This window comes from Oratosquilla oratoria, chromosome 7 (assembly GCF_046742065.1).
Source record: "Oratosquilla oratoria isolate Oo_2021 chromosome 7, ASM4674206v1, whole genome shotgun sequence".
NCBI classification, from domain to species: Eukaryota; Metazoa; Arthropoda; class Malacostraca; order Stomatopoda; family Squillidae; genus Oratosquilla; species Oratosquilla oratoria.
Window position 1 is genome coordinate 23,645,690 of NC_134783.1, and position 22,518 is coordinate 23,668,207.

Here is a 22,518-nt window from a genome sequence, read left to right on the forward strand (position 1 = left end):
GCATGTACGCTTATTTCCATTGTGGTCCTCATTATACTGTTTTTCTATACCAAGTTACACAGACAACATACGTAGGGGGTTAAGGGGACCAGAGACCGTCATGAGTAATGCCAGTCAGTACACATATGACACGTAAACATTGTTATAGTTTTGCTCATATTAGCTCAGCTAATCACTGCATCTGTGAGCGATACATAGATTATCCATTCACAAGTCGCATAGGAACCTATCCCCTCCTTTGGCATTACCCCCGCGCGATAAAACCCCAAAAAAACATTGTGTTTAGAAAAGAAAGATGTTGTACATTACATCTAAAAGCCAAGCCACATGCAAGAAATACTAAGAGATGGGAGCCCAAAGATAACCAGTCTCTACCTCCCATGCACTTGAAATAGGTAAACTTGGTCAGATTTCGCGGGACAAGCTGAATGTCCCTGCGGGCAACAGCTGGCCCGTCGGGCACGGACCCATGAAAAGTATAAAGGTCGTTCACAACCGATTGACGATAACAGTATAGTTTAGTATTCCTGAGGTGGTTACACGAGATCAACTGAAAGTCGCAGATATGTTGAAGGCATATTATGATCTTATGTCTCAACCCTCTCGTGCTGTGTATATATTTTTAAAGAAAACGAAAATTCCCTTCCAGGAATGCCCAGTAGCTCTTAGGAAAGGTACTATTTAGAGGACTTGTTTTTGTCACATTTATCTGATTGTTTCTGTTTGCTGAAGGGATGACACTATATGATTCTGCATATATTGAAAAGTGGCTCTTTTTTTAGGTGAACACCGCGGAGAAGAATATACTAAAATCAATCCCTTCCAGTTAGTACCAACTATTGACCATGGAGGTTTCAAACTTACAGAAAGGTAACATTTAATTGTCCACGTAATTGTTTTTGAAGTCGTATTTGTCATTGAAATCCATCGGAAAGCAACTTTTTGTTTAACAGACTGCAAAATTGAAGAAGTCCTTTTTTGCCTTGAAGTTCAGTCTGCTGTGTTCACAGATCTACCCTTCATATCTTTCATGGGAAGAAAAAAATGCATCAAGTAGACATTGAAGCTTTGTGTTATGGTGGCAGCATACATAGTACTCTGAGTAGAACCCTTGTATTTGTAATGTGATATAATGTCACACTACAGCAGTTTGCTAATTTGTGTATTATACTATTCTTACTATATAACCTAACCTAACCCAACATAGCCATTATATAGAAAAAGTAGGTCTATCAAATGCAAAAAGAAAGTCATGAAAAATATGTTTGCATGATACTGAAATAGAACCCATTAAGGCTCAAGAACTGACCACATCCCTATGCAGTCTATCTAGATTGGATTTAGTTATCATGTACTACCAAACCTATTTATTTGCATATCTATATACCAAAAAGCCTCTTCTCCTTTATAAGGGAGGTAGCCAGCCTAGGCATGCACCCACCTCCCACCCATCCCACTCTCATTCATCACACATTTGATTCCTCTGTGTGAATGAAGAGCCATCCCTCTTTCGTTCCCAGGTCAGAAGCAATACAGCAAGACCACACATCCACAGCATGGCTCAACAGCCGAAGTTTGTTTATCCTCACCATTTCATTTATATGGCAACTCTCCCTCCTTATCTCCTCATGCATGAATAGAGATGTAAATAGAAATAGAGAAGACTACCAAACCTAACCTACTCTAATCTAAACCTAATCAAACCAAACCTTATCTAACATCACCAAAACTAACATGATAGCTTAGAGGTAGGGGATGTCACTGAAAAGCTAGCACTGTCCAGGGGTCAAACCTAAGACCCTAGATAGACATGTTGCTTACTGATTATACCACAGTCACCTCCAGTGACCACCTGCACATCTCCCAACATAGGTCCCCACCACAAGGCCAGTCTTGGTGTGTACAATGCCGTAGCATTTTATTTATTGCATCATGTTAGAGGTAAGGGCTGGCACTACCCAGGGCTTGAATCTGGGACCTGCTTGCTGGGTAGGCTTGTTTATCAATTATACCTCAGTTGCCTTCAGTGACCACCCACACATGATGTAACCTAGCTACAATGTAATGATAATAATTGGTGCCTTGAGTTACACTATGTGAAAACCCACAACCCCACAGTGGCTGGCAACAGTCCTCAACCCCTCCCACAGATCTCTTTGGGAGGAAAATTTGGCCTGTTATTTGTATTGTATGAGTGTGGGACTGTTGCCATCACCAGCTGAAAGTGGTCGGAGGCAGTAGTAGTTGCCTGTTGTAAACTCTCCTTGTGTGAAAAGGTGTAAGAAATATAGTTGAAGTTGATATAGATCTTGGGCTCAGTCCAGAGAATGAGTGTCATGCTCTCAAGGCTGCATCTCTGAATTACAAAGGTGGAGCATGCTGACAGGAGTTCTTTTGGTCCATATCTAGGTCGGATGCGAAAAAAATCATAATAATGATAAATAAATAAATGAATAAATAAAAACTGTAATAATGTAAATAATAAAATACATAAAGAAATGCATCAGTATAGTTAAATAATAAACAAACAGCTAAATAGTAAATAATAATAAATTGACATATAACTAATAATAAATGAGAATCAGACAAATGATAAAAAAAAAATCAAATAAATGATAATCATTACAGCATCTTGCTTAGGTGTTTATCTAAATGATTCTTAAAGCTTCGAACTGAACTACATTGCACTGCCTCTGCAGGAAGTTTATTCCATTCATTAACTACACGGTTGGCGAAGTTGTTTCTACCCACTTCCAAATTGAATCTATTTCCGGACAGTTTGAGTCCATTGTTTCTTGTCTGATTCTCATTCAGTGTGAAAATTTTGTCACTTTTGATGTCAATTCCCTTTCGAGATTTAAAGACCTGTATCAAGTCACCTCTGAGTCTACACTTTTTTAGGAAGACAGATTCATAAATTTTAGTCTATTTTCGTATGATTTATTTTTGATATTTGGAATCAGTTTTGTGGCTTGCCGTTGTACTTTTTCCAGTCTGTCAATGTCTTTAATGACATTCGGTGACCATACGGAAACAGAATATTCCAAATGTGGACGAACTAACGATTTTTATAGCTTGTTAACGAGTGATGGGCTTTTGAAGTCAAAAGATCGTGCAATCAGTCCTATAATCTTATTTGCTTTCTCAGAGGTTGAAATACACTGCTTGGATGATTTGAGATCGTTACTGATAATTATGCCGAGATACTTTTCACTATTCACTTTTGTTAACGAATTTCCAAATAACTTGTAATCTTACTTACTGCTATTTCTACCTATGTGCATTACCTTACATTTACTTGTGTTAAATTTCATTTGCCACTTTTCAGACCATTGCTGTAGTTTATCTAAATCTTCTTGAATATCTAATTGGTTCAAGTGATCATTTGCCATACCGCACAGTTTTGTATCATCAGCAAATTTGGAAACAGTAGATGTAGTAGTAGTAGTAGTCCATGGTCTTTATCATTTATATATACTATAGATAGAGGTGAGGGAGTTGATGGGTTCTTAAAAATGGGAAGGTTTGTTGTCCAGCTTGCATGACCACCACCCATCATTTTTCCCAGCTACGTTGTATAACATAGAATATTTTGGCAGCTACCCAGTCTCTTTCAGGTTAGGCCAGTTACAGCCTAGCAGACAAAAAATATGATAAGAGATTAGATATTAAAAGAAAGATAAGTGTGAGGTGACTGAATTTTCATTTTTTTTCCCCATGGGATGACAATTATTCTCAAATTTAAGATTATATATGTATATGTATATATATATAATATATATAGATATGATATATATATATATATATATATATCTACATATATATATACATATATATATCATATATATATATATTTATATATATATATATATATACACCAAGGACTACTATCCTTGGTATATATATGTATATGTACATATATGTATATATGTATGTATATGTATATATATGTATGGATATGTATATATATGTGTATATATATATATATATAATATATATATACATTATATATATACATATATATATATATATATATATATATATACTAGCCAAATTACCCGTGCGTTGCTGCGAGTTTATGAATAATCCCTAACCTAACCATACCCCACCAACTTTAACCCATAACCCTGACCAAAATTATTTTATGTATTTTTTTTTTTTTAAACGAATTCCAAATATAGAAAATAGATCATGCAAAAATCGACTAAAACATATGAATCTGTTTTCCCTAAAAAAGCGTAGACTCAGAGGTGACTTGATACAGGTCTTTAAGATTCTAAAGGGAATTGACATCTAAAGTGACAAAATTTTCACACTGAATGAGAATCAGACAAGAAACAATGGTCTCAAACTGTCCGGAAATAGATTTAATTTGGAAGTGGGTAGAAACAACTTCGCCAACCGTGTTGTTAATGAATGGAATAAACTTCCTGCAGAGGCAGTGCAATGTAGTTCAGTTTGAAGCTTTAAGAATCATTCAGATATACACCTAAGCATGATGCTGTAATGACTATCATTTATCTTATATTATTTGTTTGTTTTGTTATCATTTGTCTGTTTGTTTATTATTATTTTATCTCATTGATTATTAGTTATGTCAATTTATTATTATTTACTGTTTACCTGTTTATTATCTAACTATACCTATGCATTTATTTATTTTTATTTATTATTTACATTATTATAGTTTTTATTCATTCATTTATCATTATTATGATTTTTTCGCATCCGACCTAGATATGGACCAAAAGGTCTCCTGTTGGCATGCTCTGCCTTTGTAATCCTTTGTAAAATATAGTTATCCAAGTACCTGGAGTGATAGGATATCAGAATATATATGGTAATGGGGGTCTATCTCCAAAACCCTAGGAGTTCGTGAACAAACAAACTGACAGACAAATGTAAGATAGTAATCCAAGTACCTTGGGTTATAAGCTTTCAGAATATATATAGTAATAGGAGTCTGTCTGCAAAAACCTTGGAGGAGTTCGTGAATAATCTCTAACGTAACCATACCCCACCTAACTTTAACCCTTAACCCTAACCAATTTTTTTTTTTTTTTTAATGAAATATAGTTACCCAAGTACCTGGAGGGATAGGGTATCAGAATATATATGATTATGGAGGTCTTTCCCCAAAACCCAGAGGAGTTCGTAAACAAACAAACAGACAGACAAACGAAAGATAGTTATCCAAGTACCTTGGGTTATAGGGTTTCAGAATATATATGGTTATAAGGGTTCTATCTGCCAAAACCTATGAGTAGTTCATGAATAATCACTGAGCTAACCATACCCCACCTAAATTTAACCCTTAACCCTAACCAAAATAAAAAAAAAAAATTTGAAATGAAATATAGTTAACCAAGTACCTGGAGGGATAGGGTATCAGAATATATATGGTTATGGGGGTCTATCTGCAGAACCCTTGGAGTTCATAAACAAACAGACAGAAACACTACTTTATTATAGAATATATATATATATATATATATATATATATATATATATATATATATATATATATATATATATATATATATATATATATATATATATACTGTACGGTATATATACTGTATATATATCCACAGCCATTCCAACATATCAAAGAAATTTTACATGCACTTCTCATGATATGTAAGATGGCATGTCCCCAGACATATTTACATACATACATACATACATATTTATTCCAAGGGCTTCTTCCCCCTAACAAGGGGGTAGCCAAAGTCAATGGCATAAATCTACTCCTACCCATTTCATCCCCACATACTTTGGTCCCATTCACCATCCCTCCCTCCTTCTTTCCTTAGCTCCTCCTGGATGATAGGTCATCCCTACCTCTTGCTCATTGCTCTGGGTCAGAAGCAATGCAACAAGACAAAACACATCCACAGCAACGTTGCTTCATTTAATCGACAATCCCCCCCCCCCCTCTGGCCCCTCATGCAGAAAAAGAGAAGACAGGGAGAATTCCTGTTGGTTTGCATCAAAATATTCACACATACTCCCACACTCCCCTCCATGCATCACAACAGCATTCATACCAATATACAAACAATGCATACGCTCAGTGATGAATTATGCGAGTCCTGCATGGGCTCCTAATCTCAGTGAGACACACCACAACACTCTTCAAATCATACAAAACAAAGCCCTAAAAACAATTACAGGCTGCACAAATACATCACCTACAGACCATTTACACCATGAAACAAAAGTCCTCAAAGTCGAGGACCACCTCGACATGAGAGGCACACAAACACTTGCTGCAGCCACCACAAACACATCACACCCGCTACACTACATAGCAGAACACCCACACACACCAAGAAACATTAAAACTACACCCAAAGACCTTTATTACACACAGATACTCTCTTCTCTTCCTCCACAACCACCAAATACCAGCCTCCGGAAACATATTCATAATCATATCACTCACCGCTCCATTAACACACTGAAAGACAACACACTGCTGCATGCCAGACCCCCTGATATCCACCCTTCTGAATCCTCTCTCCCACGAAAGGACAGAGTCCACTTGGCCAGACTGCGATGCGGTCACCACCCAGCACTTCTAAGCTACCAGAAGAGGCTGGACGACCGTGTTGTGAACAGCTGCCCAGGATGTAACACTTCACCCCATACCATACAACACATAATGGAAGACTGCATTATACACAATCATGCACGCAAACAACACAACATACACTCTATAAAGGATTTGTGGGAAAACCCAGTTTCGGCTGTGGCCTTCCTTGGGGAGACGGGACTGCTCGGACAGACAGTCTAGGGAACGACAACAACAACAACAACAGCATTCATTCACAACCATTCTCCACTCACCCTATCTTCTGCCTTCTCACTTCCTCAACAGATATCCCCCTCTTGCTCAACACCCCTTTTCCCCAATCCATCCACTAACTCCATTTAGGTCATATTTTTTAATGTATTTGCTTAATTGTAATGTGTATAAACAAATTATGCAGTTAGGGTCCCATCTCCTTGTTTCTGTTGATCAGATTTAGCCTTAAATTTTTTTATGACTTTTGACTGGGCCATTTCTCATTTAAGATTTTTTTTTTTTCAAACATATAGTCATTATTTTTTCCCATGACCTCCCGATGCCCTCCCATCACAAACCAAGATCTCTCTCAGCTTTATCCATTTCTCTTTGAATATTACAATTGTCACTTTACTCTTTCTTTAAGTGATAGCAGGTCCACTATTCTTAAACATTCTTTTTATGGTGTGTTTGTAAGGCTGAAGACTATTTTAGTTGCTGCTGTTCATATTATTTTTATTTTCTTTATATTCATTGCTTTTGTGGGGACTTACCGTTGCTACTTATTATAATCTAGGGTAGATGAAGTTATCGGCATTTTTTATCATCTTTCCATACATGTAGAGAAAAGTCACTTTTAAATTCAACAACAACTTGTATGCCTCACCAACAATCTTGCGGATGTGATAGTTGGATGACAAATTATTCATGACCAACTTTTCCAGATTCTATTACTTTGCTATTGGAACAGTTCCATTTTCCATTAAATAAATATAATCATTAATGGTCCCATTGCACTTTTGTCACTTTACAGTACTTTCATTTTTGGCATCAGTGTTAATTTTCTTGTATTATTTGGAAATGAAGTTAATGTTCACATGTGACTTTTGTCATATTTTGTCTATATCTTCTATGTAGCAATTTAGTCTTCATTTTCTATTCCTCTCATAAAGTGAACATCATCTACAAATAGGTTAGTGTAGCTTGTTCCTTCTATCATGTCATTTTATAGAAGTCAAGAACATTATGGGTGTAAGTACTGACCCTTGTGGGGCTCAACTAATTTATTCAACCTAACATCTTATCCTTCACTGGTTCTTGTGTTCTGATCTTTCAAAAAATCACTCATTCATTCCATGAGGGTTCTTGTAAATCCTCCAGTGTGCTTGAATTTCTTCTTGATTATTTTTGAGCTATCTCAAATACTTTCCACAAAACGAGATGCATACAGACCATCCCTCTCCTCTCTAACTTACTTGCAGTGCATCAACTGCCTTGAATAAAAATTGAACAAATTCAGTACACATTATCTTGCATTTCTGAAACTAAATTGGTTGTCTGCCAAAATATTCTTTCACAGTCCCCTCACAATTTAGCGATCATGCTGGTCACTGGTTTGTAATTTAAGGGCTTCTCCTTACTTCCTTATGAACTGACACAACATTAGCCCTCTTCCAATCCTGGGGCACTATCCTCTCCTCAAATCTTAATTTTGTTATGAACTTGTCTACCAGTTGTTCTTTGTATTCCTTAGGCATCCAGTTTGAGATCCTATCAAGACCTGGAACTTTCCTTACATCTGGTGTCCCCAGTAGTTGATGAATTTCCTTCTTCTGAGTGTATATATTTTAACTCTCCCTTCTCCTCCACAATTAATTTTCCTGAGTGAAAACTGTGTTTATTATTTCACTTTAGTTTATGCTTCTTCATAAATCTCTCTTTTCCCTTTTAATTTGGAGATTCCTTCCCCATGTGTCAGTGTACTATTGAAAAATCTGAAAATCTTTTAATGATTCTTGAAATATTGGAAAAAAAATGTGACATTTAAATGTGTAAGTTGTACTTATGTCTATCTTGCAGAAACATACTTGCCTATATGACCTATAACCAGATGAAGTTGAAATTTTATATAGCCCATTATGCATAATATATTTCATGCAGTGTGGCAATCCTTCGCTACTTGTGTCGGGAGTTTCCAGTCCCAGATCATTGGTACCCTAAAGACTCCAAGCTCCAGGCCCGTGTAGATGAATACTTAGCTTGGCAGCATGGCAACACCAGGCTAAACTGTGCCATGTTCTTTCAACACAAGGTAATATCATGGCTGACAGAGCATGAACAGATGATTAGCCAGAAAAACAAACTTGATATTATTATTTTCTTTGACAAAATTTTATTAATGGAAAAATGTAGATGAACAGAAAAGGACTAAAGAAATTGTAGAAAGCATAAGTTGGAGTGAGCTTGAGAGGACAATTAAGAATGAGATGTAGTAGAGAAGGCTTTGGATGCTCATGGAATATCTGTTAAGCAGGGAAGAAAGAGTGCAAAAGATGGAGTGAATAAGGTGACATTGTGAATGAAAGGATGACATGGCTTAATGGGATGTTCTCATTTGTTTCTGCTCATGCAAATATAAAGAAGATAAGGAGAAATCCCCTTTGTGCTATGTCAGTGTATAGTCCATTCACACCTGATTATCCACTCATCTCTTGCCTTGTCCCTTCCCTACTCAGCATATGTTCTCATTTCACTCCGGGACCCCTTCACCACATCCATCTTCATTCTCGAGCTTCCCCTCAGGTTCATCCACCTCTGCTTTCACACATTTTTTTGTTAGTTTTCATTGGTCATTCTTTCCATGTGCCTAAACCATCCCAGTATTCTTATATAAGTCACATCTGCCAGCTCCCTTTCCACCCCCACTCTCCCCTCACCTCCTTATTTCTCACTCTGTTCATTCTTGTAACCCCCACCACATTTCTCAAACACTTTTGTCTATCACCCTCTCATAACCTATATGTATATACTGGTAAGTCAAAATTATATACATGCATATACCAAGGGCCTCTTTCCCCTTACAAGTGAGGTAGCCAAAGTCAAAGGCATAAATCCACTCCCACCCATTTCATCCCTACATACTCCACACCCATTCCCACCCCTCCCTTCCTCTTTTCTTGGCTCCTGGGTGACAGCTCATCCCTACATCTTGCCCACTGCCCTGGGTCAGAAGCAATGTGGCAAAACACAGCACATCCACAGTATGGCTGATTCATTTAATCACCCCCCCCCCCCTCTTTGTCTGTTCATGCAGAAAAAAAGAGGATGGGGAGAAATTCCCTTTGGGCTGCATCAAAATATCATTCACACATACTCCCTCACCCCCCACCCAGTTCCATGCATCACAACATCATCCATACACAACCATTCTCCACTCACCCCTATCTTCTGTCTCTTCCCTTCCTTCCTCAACAGATATTCCTCTCTTTCCCAGTGTCATTTTTACCCCATCTGTCCATCTCATCCTTGGTTGCCCCCTCATATTCACTCCCACCTCTGCCTTCCACACCTCTTTTACTAATTTTTCTTCACTCATTCTTTCCATGTGTCCAAACCATCCCAATACTCTTTCATCAACCCTATCTCCTAACTCCCTTTCCACCCCTGTTCTCCTCCTCATTTCTCACTCTATCCAGCCTTGTAGCCCCTGCCATACTTCTCAGGCTTTTCATCTCAAACACATTTAAACTCTTGCTTCCTATCTTATGTTCCATGTTTCTCCCCCATACAGTGTTGTTGGCACAATCACCCCTTCATACAAACTCTTCTTAGAATCCATCCTCAAAGGTATATTTGTCATTACATCTTTTAGTCTCTAAGGCATTTACTTCTCTCAATCTACATTCTACCTCCACCTCCACTCCTCCCTTTCCCACCACATTCACCCCTAAGTACCTAAAGCTATCCACTTCCTTCAGTCTCTCTCCCTTAATATTTACTTCCAATTTATTGCCATCCTCTCCCCTTGTACATCTCATCACCTTACTTTTACCCACATTTATCTTTAACTTCTTTCTTTTGCATACCTTCCCAAACTCTGTCACTATCTTCTTAATGCCTCCTCTGATCTTACTACAATCGCAGTGTCGTCAGCAAATAACAACTGGCTTATCTCCCATTTTTCTACATTTTCTTTTAATCATGTCCAATCCTTGGCCCATTACCCTTGCATTTACCTCTTGCACCACCCCATCCATGTATAAATTGAACAGCCATGGTGACATGACAAATCCCTGGCCAAGTCCCACCTTAACCTCAAATCACTCACGCTCTCCATTTCTTATTCTAACACAGGTTCTACTCTTCTTGTAAAAACTCTTGATTGTTTTTAACAGCATTCTTCCTATTCCATATATCTGCAATACCTCCCACAGTGCCTTCCTCTCTACCCTGTCATAAGCTTTTACCAAATCCGTAATGGCTCAAAAAAACATCCTTACCTTTTCGTAAATCTTTCTTGCATATCTGCCTTACAATAAAAATCTGCTCCGCACAACCCCTACCTTTCGTAAACCCACAGTTCCTCACCAATTACTACCTCTGTTCCTCTCTTAATCAAAATCCTCCCATAAGCATTCCCAACTACACTCACGAAGCTGATCCATTTGAACCTACTACACACTTGTCCCCTTTTCCCTCACAGAGCAGAACTATACAAGCACTCCTTAGTCCTCCGACACCTTATCCTCTTTTAGACAAACATTAAACAACCTCACCTGCCAGTCCACCTTCACTGTACCTCCCCTTTTTAGACATTCCGCATGACACCCATCTAACCCAGGTACCTTACCTGTTCTCATCATTTTAATAACTGCTTCCACCTCATCTTTTCATATTTCTCCTCCATTTTCCTCATTCATCACTCATTTTCTTAGCACTTCCCATTGCAATTACCTTTTCTTCCCTATCCTTCTTCACATTTAACAACTCCCTAAAATACTCTGACCATCTTTCTCTCTACCATTATCATCTCTCCATTTGCACCTTTTACCTTTTCCTTCTTGATTCACCTCCCTTTCCTCTCCTAATTTCCTTCCAAAACATCTTTTTATTACTTTCAAAAAATTCTGTCCTACTCTTACCTCATTTCATATTTGCTCTCCTTTTTGCCTCCTTGATCTTATGCTTTACTTCTCTTTTCTTTGTACCTCTAATATGATTCTCTTGTCCTATTTTGTAACCAAAATGTGAATGCTCATTTCTTCTCTTCTACAATCTTCTTTGCTTCATCATCTCACCACTCACTACCTTTCCCTCTATTTCCTCCCATCCTCCTTGTTCCACACACCATCTTTGCACACCTTGTGTCTCCCTCCTTGAACCATCCCCATTCCTCCACTCCTAGTTCTACTCTTTCCTTCACTCCCTCCCACTCTTCTTGTACTTCTCCTTTTCTTTCTCATTTAATCAGTTTACTCTAAGCACCTCCCTACCATTAATTGAATAAATTATTAACTTAAGATATCTTCTGCAATATCACCTTTTTTTACAGTTCCTCATTCCTTTGATGACTGGAGCAGAAGTAAATGAAGGGAAGGTTCGGCACTTCCAGGGCCGTATGGAAACGGTCTTGGATCAGCTGGAAAATATTTGGTTAAAAGATCGTCTATTTATTGCTGGTGATCAAATAACTCTAGCTGACCTTCTTGCAGCTTGTGAGTTGGAACAACCCAGTAAGTAGGAGTTTCATGTATTCATTTCCATGATAAATTGCTTCATTCAGCAGTAATGAATACTATTAAATGTTCATAGCAGTAATGGATACCACCTATTCAGATTAACTGGTGTGAGAAGTTAGTTAAATTTTAAGCTTCCTCTTTGAAACTTTCATGTAATGAGCATAGAATTAAATTATCCTACTGGATTTTGTATGCAGAAATCATAAATATTTCATTTTTCTGTAGGCATGGGAGGTTATGATGTACGCCAGGGGAGACCTGTATTGAATGACTGGTTTGATCGGGTGAAGGAGAAGCTCCAACCAGAATATGATGAAGCACACTTTATGGTTTACAAAGTAACAAATATGTTTAAAGGGCAGGTTCCTTCAAAGATGTAACAAAAAATAGGCAAAGATTAGGTTTTTATGTAAGTATATTTGTTGGTAGTTTGTATTAACATGAGCTGAGCTTTGGTACAGGCTGTAAGAAATAATGATGTATCCTATATTTGTATAATTTTCAAAGGCTGTCATATCATACAAACCAGCATTTACTCTTATGTGATATATACTGTACTAGCATTCAGGGTGCTGTTATATTGTCTCTAGGATATGGACCAAGTTCCTTTGCATAGTGCTTTATACCATAATTTTGAACATTTGTGCACTTTTGCTGTTGGGATATGTGATTGTTACTTTCTTAAGTTCTAATTTCTGTACTAAGAAGGTTGAAAAAAATATCTAGGTAGGCTAATCTACATTTAAAATACTACAGGATGATACATTCATATAAAGCCTTTTGTTTCAATACCTGGTTTATAGAAACCAATAGAAATTTGTCCTTTTTTGTGTATAAAATTGTCTTAATAGGATATAGATGTGCAGTATTAAATATAAATAATATTTGTTTTTCTGAAAAACAAAATTCATAATTACAAGCATTTAGTTAGCCCCTTTGAACTAAGTGACTACCTGTTTAGATTTTGTGGGCAATAGCATGTGATTTTATTCAGCTATGGGGCTAGACTTCAAACATTCATGTGCCAAATGGTCCTTCCCATTTTATAACAGGGGTTGCACATTCAAAGCATTTGTCCATCCAACACCCATCCCATATCCAGTCACTGTCCCTCTGATCTTATGTCCTCATGGATGAAGAGTCATCCTTGTCTCCCACCACACTTGCTCAGGTCAGAGGTAATGCAGTCAGAGGTCTCAATCAATTATAATTGTGACCCCATATGTAAAGGAGTGACATACATACATACATATACCAAAGGCTTTTTCCCCCTTACACGGGGGGTAGCCAAAAAGAAAAAGGCATAGAAATCACTCCCACCTATTTCATTTCCCATATATTCCACTCCCCTCCACCCTCCTCCCATTTTGGCACCTCCTGGATGTAGGGTCATCCCTGCATCCTGTCCACTGCCCTGGGTCAGAAGCAGTGTCGCAAGACACTGCACATCCACAGCAAGGCCGCTTCATAAAATCAGCGACCCCCCCTCTACGTCCCCTCATGCAGGAAAGGAGAAGACAGGGAAAAATCCCTTCGGGCTGCGTCAAATTTTTTTCTCATACATACTTCCTCACCCCCCATCCCCCACCCACTCCCCCTCATGCATCACAGCCTCATTTATACACAACCCTTCTCCATTCATCTCTATCTTCTGTTGTCCTCTCCTGTCCTTCCTCTAAAGGAGTTACTACCATATAAAAGAGTGGAACATTGATAAACTTTACAGTGTTTGTTCTGTATAATGCTAGGTGATTTTATTCAGCTAAGGGGGTGGGTTTATGACAAAAAAGTTACAATTAATCATTAAAAAAAAAAAATGCTGTAATTGGTCATAACTATACAGAACAAAAAACTGGAAATGTCATCATGAGTGTTTCACCCTTTTAGTAAAGTAGTTTTCATTCAGGGATTTCAAACCCAATTTTGTCTACCCCTACGCTGAATATAATGGTGTGGCATAAACCAGGTTAAAATCTATAAGTCATCGTCAAAGCAAAGGATTCAGGGGTTAATATGAACTGTGCAACATGTAAAACCATTTGTTCATTCAACAATTAAACTTGCACGCGTACACGCATACACACATATGTGAAACAATAATAAACATTTAATGGAAATGCAATCAAAGTATGAAGCTAGTATAGCATACAATATAAAAATATGAATGATGAAAGCAATCACAGAATTAAGGTTGCTTCCTATTGATCATGTTGCACCAACTTTCCAACTGTTGAGCTCTTGAAGGCAAAGCTCTTAAATTTTAGTAAACTAAAGTGTTTTATTCCTCCTTAAACTTGGCAGCCATTGATGCTGCTGTTGCCCACCATAGTGTAAATAGTCGACCAGGTTCGTTCTGAATGCCTGCTGCCAAAACAAGCTTGTCACGTAGCTTTCTTGAGCACAAACTTTTTCGACCTTGTGAGGAGGCCCCTCCTAAACTGTTGCCCTTTCCGTCACTTGAAGGTCTTTTACTCTTGAATGCATTTGCATGGACAGGGTCAAGCTGAGGTGGTGGCTGGAAGATGTTATCATTGTCAGCTAGAGCATTGCTGCAGGAGGAGAGGATAGAAGTTTGAGCTGACCCTATAGGTTCTCCTATATCCAACAAAGGTGACCCTGTAATTCCATCCAGCCAGTCAGTATCACCAACCACCAGTTGGGCACCATCAGGGGTTGTCATTCTGGAAGAAGAGAAAATATTTTAAGCCTTTTAAGAAGTGGAAGTTTCAGTGAAAGTCATTTGGCATTGGCCACAAAATACTTAAAAGGCAATCACATTCAACTGGTTAATCAAGGCTGTGTATGTCTTTCAGCAGAGTTGCAATGGTGTTTCTGTGGGTAGGTATAATTCCATAACACTTAATCTCCAGTCACACACTCAAGATTCTCGTCAAACGTCGTGAATTTGAAAAGCTGGAAGACTACTTCATTTACAGTATTCTACACTACCTTAAGGACAATTTATCAATGTGTCTAATATTTGTATGTAACTTCTTTTAATTTGACATTCAGCTTCTCAATACATATTGTAAAGGTAATTTGACATTTGGAGATTTGAAAAATAAAGATTGTAACCTAAGTTGTTTCTACTCAAATGAACTTGCTTGAGTTGCATATGTGTGACGGGGGCTTTAGGCTCATTTCATATGTACTGACTTTTGCTATGCTTCATGGAGACATGATGCCATGCTTTTGAATAACCACGGGTGTCTATAGATGCTTTCACACATCAAACCCATGACCACGTGGAAGTATCCATAGACACCCATGAATATTTGATAGCATGACCTCGTGTCTCCAACTGCATGGCAAAAAGTCGATACACATGAAACGAGCTTTAGCTGAGTAATATCAAGCCCTGGCAGAACAAAATCCTTTAAGAAAACCACCCTCCCTTGTCTCTTTCTGAAGGTGCAACTCTGAAGAGCTAGTGTTTGTTCCCTTCCTCCTACCAGTGATTGACAGAAACTGCCCTATATTATATAATATTTGTCCTATTGGTGACTTGTAATGCGATCAAATGGGAGGATCACAAACATGACGGTGGCAACATCAGCTACTGACCATTGCACCTTTAGATAATAGTGTTGGGTAATGTGCCTGTTGACAGTGTGTTAAATATATTTGCAGTCCTCCCACACACATGTGCAACAAAAAATGTAGTGAGGCTAAGGATAGAAGAGAAAGCTTGGAAAAGATGGAAAAAAAAAAAAGTAAATGGCAAACATATATCAATTTAAGAAATGATTATGTAAAAATACTCAGAGATTAAAAGAGAAACTATGGAGGAGATATAATAAAGAAAAATGCAAGGAACAACCTAAACTATTTTACAGGTATCCAAATGGCAAACTAAAAAACAAGAAATAGAAGGACTGCACCAAGGGAATTATGAATATGAAGGAGTAGAAATGGCTGAAATTACGAACACGTTTCAAATCTATTCACAATTGAAAGTTCATAAAACTGAGGAAATAGAGATACCTCCCCAATGAAGGAAATAACTGTGACACAGAAGGAAATCAGAGACCAAATAAAAAACCTTGGTGTCAGAAAATCACACGGTCCAGATAGAATTGCAAATTGGATACTGAAAGAATGCATAGAGGAGTTGATGGACAAAATATACAATTAAATTCTCAAAGAAGGAAAGGTACCACAGGACTGGAAAAATTCAAATATTGTACCAATATATAATGGAGGGAACAAGGAAAATCCAACCAACTACAGACTGGTCTCGCTCGTAAGCACAATAGCAAAAATAAATGTGAAAAAGTTATCAAAAGTAGATGGGTTAAACATCTGGAAGAAAAATATATACCGAATCCAAATCAATTTGGATTTAGTCAAGGAAGATCATGCACAACAAACCTGATCAGCTTCTATTCGAGACCAATAGAAATAATACAAGAAAGGGACAGATGGGTGGACTGTGCTTTTCTAGACCTACAAAAAGCATTTTATAAAGTACCACAAAAAACTAAAGAAAAATAGAATCAATAGGCAGCATCAAAGGAAAATTACTAGAATGGTTGGAAGACTTCTTGACTGGGAGGAAAACGAGGGCAGTAATGAGAGACAAACACTTGAACTGGGAAGAAATGATAAGTGGTGTTCCACAAGGTTTGTATTGGCTCCAATCATGTTTGCCACATATATAAATGACATGGATGAAGGTGTGGAATGTTATATGAACTTCGCAGATGATGCAAAAATGCCAACGAAAGTAAGTACCGTATTTTCCGGCGTATAGTGCGCGACTTTTTTCCGTTGGAAGGGCCTATAAATGGGGGGTGCGCATTATCTACGGCCTACGATAAAAATTCTGCGGCTGTGTGTGTAATTTTTTCACAACGTGACGATGTTGGCCATCACAAAGTCGGGAGGCACACTTCTCCATGACGTTCCGTGAGAACAAGAAGAACAGCCATGGTGACATGAAAGAATACGCCAGCATGGGCTACCGTATATAAATATTTGGTATAGGTAGGTATCTATTGAATCTTATTTTTCATGTTTAAATAGGCCTAAACACCATGAAACATGATCAATATTTATGATATTTGCCCATGTTCACAGCATCTTAGTTTGAATTTTTATGTTGGCTTTGTTGCTCACTTTAGGTATGGTACAAATTCCGTTGCGGCCATTCATAAACTCGTGTCAAACACCTGACTGCAACACCCTCTTTCGGGAGTTATTTTAACAAAACGTCACCTCGATGAGAGACTGTCCTATTTCACCACTGTCATTGCAGGTTCAAAGCTAAAACGAAACAGTCTGTAGTTTCAGTATTAAATAAAAAATGGTAAAGACGAATTATTTCCTCAAGATATAAAATGAAAATTTTCTGTAAAAATCCCAAAATTTTTCTGTATATTTTACTTTCAATAAACTTTTTTTTAGATCATATTTCCTACAAACTATTTAAGCTACAAAGTAATAAGGGACCATAGCATAACATGAGTCATATACCGGTACATGTAGTTCCGACTTTTTCTAAGTTGTGTTGTGATTGATGCCTAAACTGACACTTAATTTAGTGACAAATCAACAGATTTCCTAGCGGTGGCTCTAGCCAATGAAAAATACTTCTCCATGTAACCTCGTTCACATGATATAAATACTGAAGTAAAACTGCGTAATAGACAAATGCGATCGGGCATGCGCGTTATCTGTGTACTGAGATAACGAAGTGCATGGGAGCGCATTATAAGCTGGAAAATACGGTACAGAGGAAGATTGTGAATCATTACAGATAGACCTACACAAAATTTGGAAATAGGGTAAAAAGTGGGAAGTAAACTTCAACATTGGGATGTGTAGTATAATGGAGTTTGGAAAAAATAAAAATAGAATATAAAGAAATTATAAAATTGGTGAAGTAAAAAATGTGAACTCAGAAAGAGACCTAACAGTAATAATCAGCAAAGACATTTCACTAGACAAACATATCAATAAGATATTCTGAAAAACCTTCAACCTATTAATGTCAATGAAAGTGGCATTTAGTTATCTAGATTAGGAAATGATTAAAAAAATATTAGTTACACTAATAAGACCAAAACTGGAGTATGCAGCAACACTATGGACAACTAATACTAAAAAGAATATAAAAATTAGAGAGAATACAAAGAGCAACAACAAGGTTGGCACAACTCTCCAAATTAACATAAGAACAAAGACTGTCCAAATTGGAACTACCAACTCTGGAACAAAGAAGAGAAATAGGAGATCTACTGACTCTAGAATCATGAAAGGAATGGAAATCCTAGATAGAGATGATTTATTAAAATGGGACAACGGAAAACGAGGACATGAAAAGAAATTCAAAAAGGATAATTACAGAAGATCTGAAAAAGAATAGCTTCCCACATAGAGTGGTGGATACCTGGAATAAAATAGAAGAGGAAACAGTGTGTGCAAACACTATTCAAGATTTTAAGAAAAAACTTCATGCTGAAAGATACAAACACAGGTCACCACAAGCATAGTATTCGATAAGGTACCTCATAGGAAATGAATAAATAAGAGAATCAAAGGGTGGCATCAGAGGAAAATTATTGGAATAGATGAAAGACTTCCTGATTGGGAGGAAAATGAGAGTTGTAATTAGAGAAAAATTCTCCAACTGGGAAGAAGTAAAAAGCGGTGTCCTGCAAGGATCGGTACAGGCCCCGATCATGTTCGCCGTATACATTAATGACATGAATGAAGGCGTAGAGTGCTATATGAATTTTTTTGCAGATGATTCAAAATTACTTAAGAATGTAAAAACGGAAGAGGACTGCAACTCATTGCAACAAGATCTGGACACGATATGGAATTGGACTCAAAAGTGGGAAGTGAAATTTAATATAAAGCAATGCAGTATAATGGAATTTGGAAAGAGTAAAATCAGAATATCAAAAGATTACAGAATTGGAGAAGAAAAAATAAAATAAAAAAGCAAACTCTGAAAAAGATCTTGGAGTGATGATTGGAAAGGACATGAAACCTGATAAGCATATAAATAAAATATTCGGAGAAACCTACAATTCATTGAGGTCAATCAAAGTGGCATTTTATATGGATGAAGAATTGATAAAGAAAATACTAACTACACTAATAAGACCAAAACTTGAGTACACAGCATCACTTTGGACACCCAGTACCAAAAAGAATATTAAGAAACTAGAAAGATTACAAAGAGCGACAACCAAACTAGCACCGACTCTCGCCGAACTAACATATGAGCAAAGACTATCCAAACTGAACCTACCAACTCTGGAACAAAGAAGATAAAGAGGAGATTTGCTGACTATCTACAGAATAATGAAAGGAATGGAAGTTTTAGACAGGAACGACCTGTTAGTGTGGGACAACGGTAAAACGAGAGGACACAGAAAAAAACTGAAAAAAGATAGTTATAGAAAAAACTTGAAAAGGAACAGTTTCCCACACAGAGCGATTAATACATGGAACAAATTGGACAACAAAACAGTATGTGCAAACACTATACAAGATTTTAAGATAAAACTTGATGCGGAGAGATACAAAGACGGGTCACCAACGAGCATAGCTCCCCTCCCGTATATTACAACTAGGTAAATAGCTCTTCCCATATAATACAACTAGGTAAATACATCTGCTCTCCTCTTTGCCTCCTTTAACTTATGCTTTACCTCTCTTCTCTGAAAGATACAAAGACAGGTCACCACAAGCATAGCTCTTCCCATATAATACAACTAGGTAAATACATCTGCTCTCCTCTTTTCCTCCTTTAACTTATGCTTTACCTCTCTTCTCTTTTATTTACTTCTCATATGATTCTCTTATCCTATTTAGCAACCAAACTGTGAATGCTCACTTCCTCTCTTCTACAACCTTCTTTGCTTCATCATCCTTCCACTCACTACCCTTCTATTTCCTTCCATCCACCTTTTTCCACACACGAACTTTGCACACCTTCTGACTCCCTTCTTGAACCATCCCCATTCCTCCACTCCTAGTTCTATTCTATCCTTCACTCCCACTCCTCTTTCAGCTTCTTGTATTCCTTCTTTTCTTTCTCATTAAAGCACTTTACTCTAACCACCTCCCTATCTTGTCCTTTTCCTCTTTCACCATCTATCCTCCACTCTCAACTTACCTTCCACCAAAAAATTATCCAATATTCCTCCACTCCCCTTAGAACATGTACATCCAAAACTCTTCCTACTCTTCTCCTGGTTATCACTATGTAGTCCATTAAAGCCCTATCAATCACCCTTCCATCCACCTACCCTCTCCCATCTGTACTTATGCTTGACTCTCTTCTAAACAGTGTGTTAGCTATCATCAACTCTCTAGACACATCTTCATCAACTCTCCACTACAATTTTATCCTGGGACTCCACACTTCCCAACCACTCTGTCTATTGGTTTCATTTCCTACCCTAGCATTAAGATCTCTCAGAACCACTACATTGACATTTCTCTCTAAACCCTCTATGCTTTCATTTAAATCGGTCCAAAAAGCTTCCCTTTCCTCTACATTCTTCTCGCCACCAGGCCCATAAGCACTTACAAAAACCTGCATCTCCCTTCCCAGTTTCACCTTCATCCACATTAACCTTAAAGAAACCTTCCAATCCACCACATGTTTACCTATCTCTTCACTAATATAGCCACCTCTCTCTTGTCCTCTACTTCTGACACCCATATACACTCCCAAACTCAAATTTGCTCTTCCCTTTCAACTTAGTTTTACTCAATGCCAACACATCCATCTTCTCACAAACATACTGCCTATTGCTTCCCTTTTACTCTCATCTGCACCGCATCCTTTCACATTAAAAGACCCAAACCTTAGGGTTCTGGTAGGAAATATATAATCTAAATACAATTATTGTAAATCAAGGATACAGATGAAGTTGCAAGTGTATATACTTAATTCATGTGAGGCAAATCTGTAAATGAGAGCATGTTATATAGATCAGCATATATGAAGTACATTAGTGAAAGAACACATCACACTATGACTTCCATGGAAGATGGAAATGAGAGAAAAAGCTAGATCACAGTTTGAAAACTAATTGCATTTATACAGTATATATACCAAGGGTTTTTTCCCTTTACAAGAGAGGTAGTCAAATCAAAAGACAAGTACTTGATCCCACATTCCACTCCTATCCAACACCCTTTCCTTCCTCTCATCTTAGCTCCTCATGGATGATGGGTCATCCCTGTATCCCACCCACTGCCCTAGGTCAGAGGAAAAGCAGCAAGACACAGCACATCCACAGCAAGGCCACTTCACTTAATTGGTGACCCCCTCTCTCCATCCCCTCATGCAGATAAAGAGAAGACAGGGAGAAATCCCTTTGAGCTGCATCAAAATATTCACACATAAGCACCCCCATATCCTGCCACTCACTTCCTTGCATAACAATATCATCTATACAGTCACTTTCCACTCATCCCTATCTCCTGGCATCTCCCATCCTTGCTCAGCAGACATTCCTCTCTTGGTTAATGCCCCTTCACCCCATCTATCTTATCCTCAGTCATCCCCTAAAGTTCACTTCCTCCACCTATGCCTTCTACCAAAAAATTATCCAATATTCCTCCACTCCCCTTAGAACATGTACATCCAAAACTCTTCCTACTCTTCTCCTGGTTATCACTATGTAGTCCATTAAAGCCCTATCAATCACCCTTCCATCCACCTACCCTCTCCCATCTGTACTTATGCTTGACTCTCTTCTAAACAGTGTGTTAGCTATCATCAACTCTCTATCATCATCAGCAGCAGCAACACCTCTTTTACTAATCTTTCTTCACTCATTTTCCTCATTTGTCCTAACCATCCCAGTACACTTTCATAAGCCCTGTCTGCCATCTCCTTTTTCACCCCAGCTTTCTTCCGCATCTTATTTCTCATTCTATCCAACATTGTAACTCCGACTATGCTTCTCAGACATTTTATCTCAAACACATTTAAACTTTTCTTCTCTGCCTCTTAAATTTCATGTCTCTGCCCTATACAGTGCTGTTGGCACAATCACCCCTTCATATAGTCTCCTCTTCGCATCCATTCCCAAATGCCTATACAGTATACCTTAATGAAAAAGAACAATGGGACCTAACCAACTTACAAGAGTTAAATTACAATTTATATTAAGTTTACAATAACCATCACAAAGATATCTGGACTAGGTAACAGTTACATTATGTATTTAGATATAA

The 22,518-nt window shown here is 37.7% G+C and overlaps 2 protein-coding genes across 3 annotated transcripts in view; one reads left to right on the forward strand and one right to left on the reverse strand.

Moving 5' to 3' along the window:
- Positions 1 to 427: 427 nt before the first annotated feature.
- LOC143027005 (glutathione S-transferase theta-1-like) lies at positions 428 to 14,582 on the forward strand. The gene is made up of 5 exons (XM_076187828.1): positions 428 to 674; positions 783 to 870; positions 8,732 to 8,882; positions 12,123 to 12,303; positions 12,535 to 14,582. The coding sequence occupies exons 1-5, from the start codon at positions 566 to 568 to the stop codon at positions 12,687 to 12,689; spliced, it is 684 nt and encodes a 227-aa protein (XP_076043943.1). The 5' UTR covers positions 428 to 565; the 3' UTR covers positions 12,690 to 14,582.
- Positions 14,583 to 14,584: 2 nt separating this feature from the next.
- Positions 14,585 to 22,518, reverse strand: part of LOC143027004 (uncharacterized) — a 40,652-nt gene continuing 32,718 nt past the window's right edge. For both annotated transcript variants that reach the window (XM_076187825.1, XM_076187827.1), the window contains exon 6: positions 14,585 to 14,990. In XM_076187825.1, the coding sequence (XP_076043940.1) occupies positions 14,588 to 14,990 (403 nt within the window). In that variant the 3' untranslated portion in view covers positions 14,585 to 14,587. The remainder of the gene's footprint in view (positions 14,991 to 22,518) is intronic.

Coding starts and splice junctions, on each gene's coding strand:
- LOC143027005 (XM_076187828.1), top strand. CDS start 566: ATGTTGAAGGCATATTATGATCTTATGTCTCAACCCTCTCGTGCTGTG. Junction 871..8,731: donor GGTTTCAAACTTACAGAAAG/GTAACATTTAAT, acceptor TATTTCATGCAG/TGTGGCAATCCTTCGCTACT. Junction 12,304..12,534: donor TTGTGAGTTGGAACAACCCA/GTAAGTAGGAGT, acceptor ATTTTTCTGTAG/GCATGGGAGGTTATGATGTA.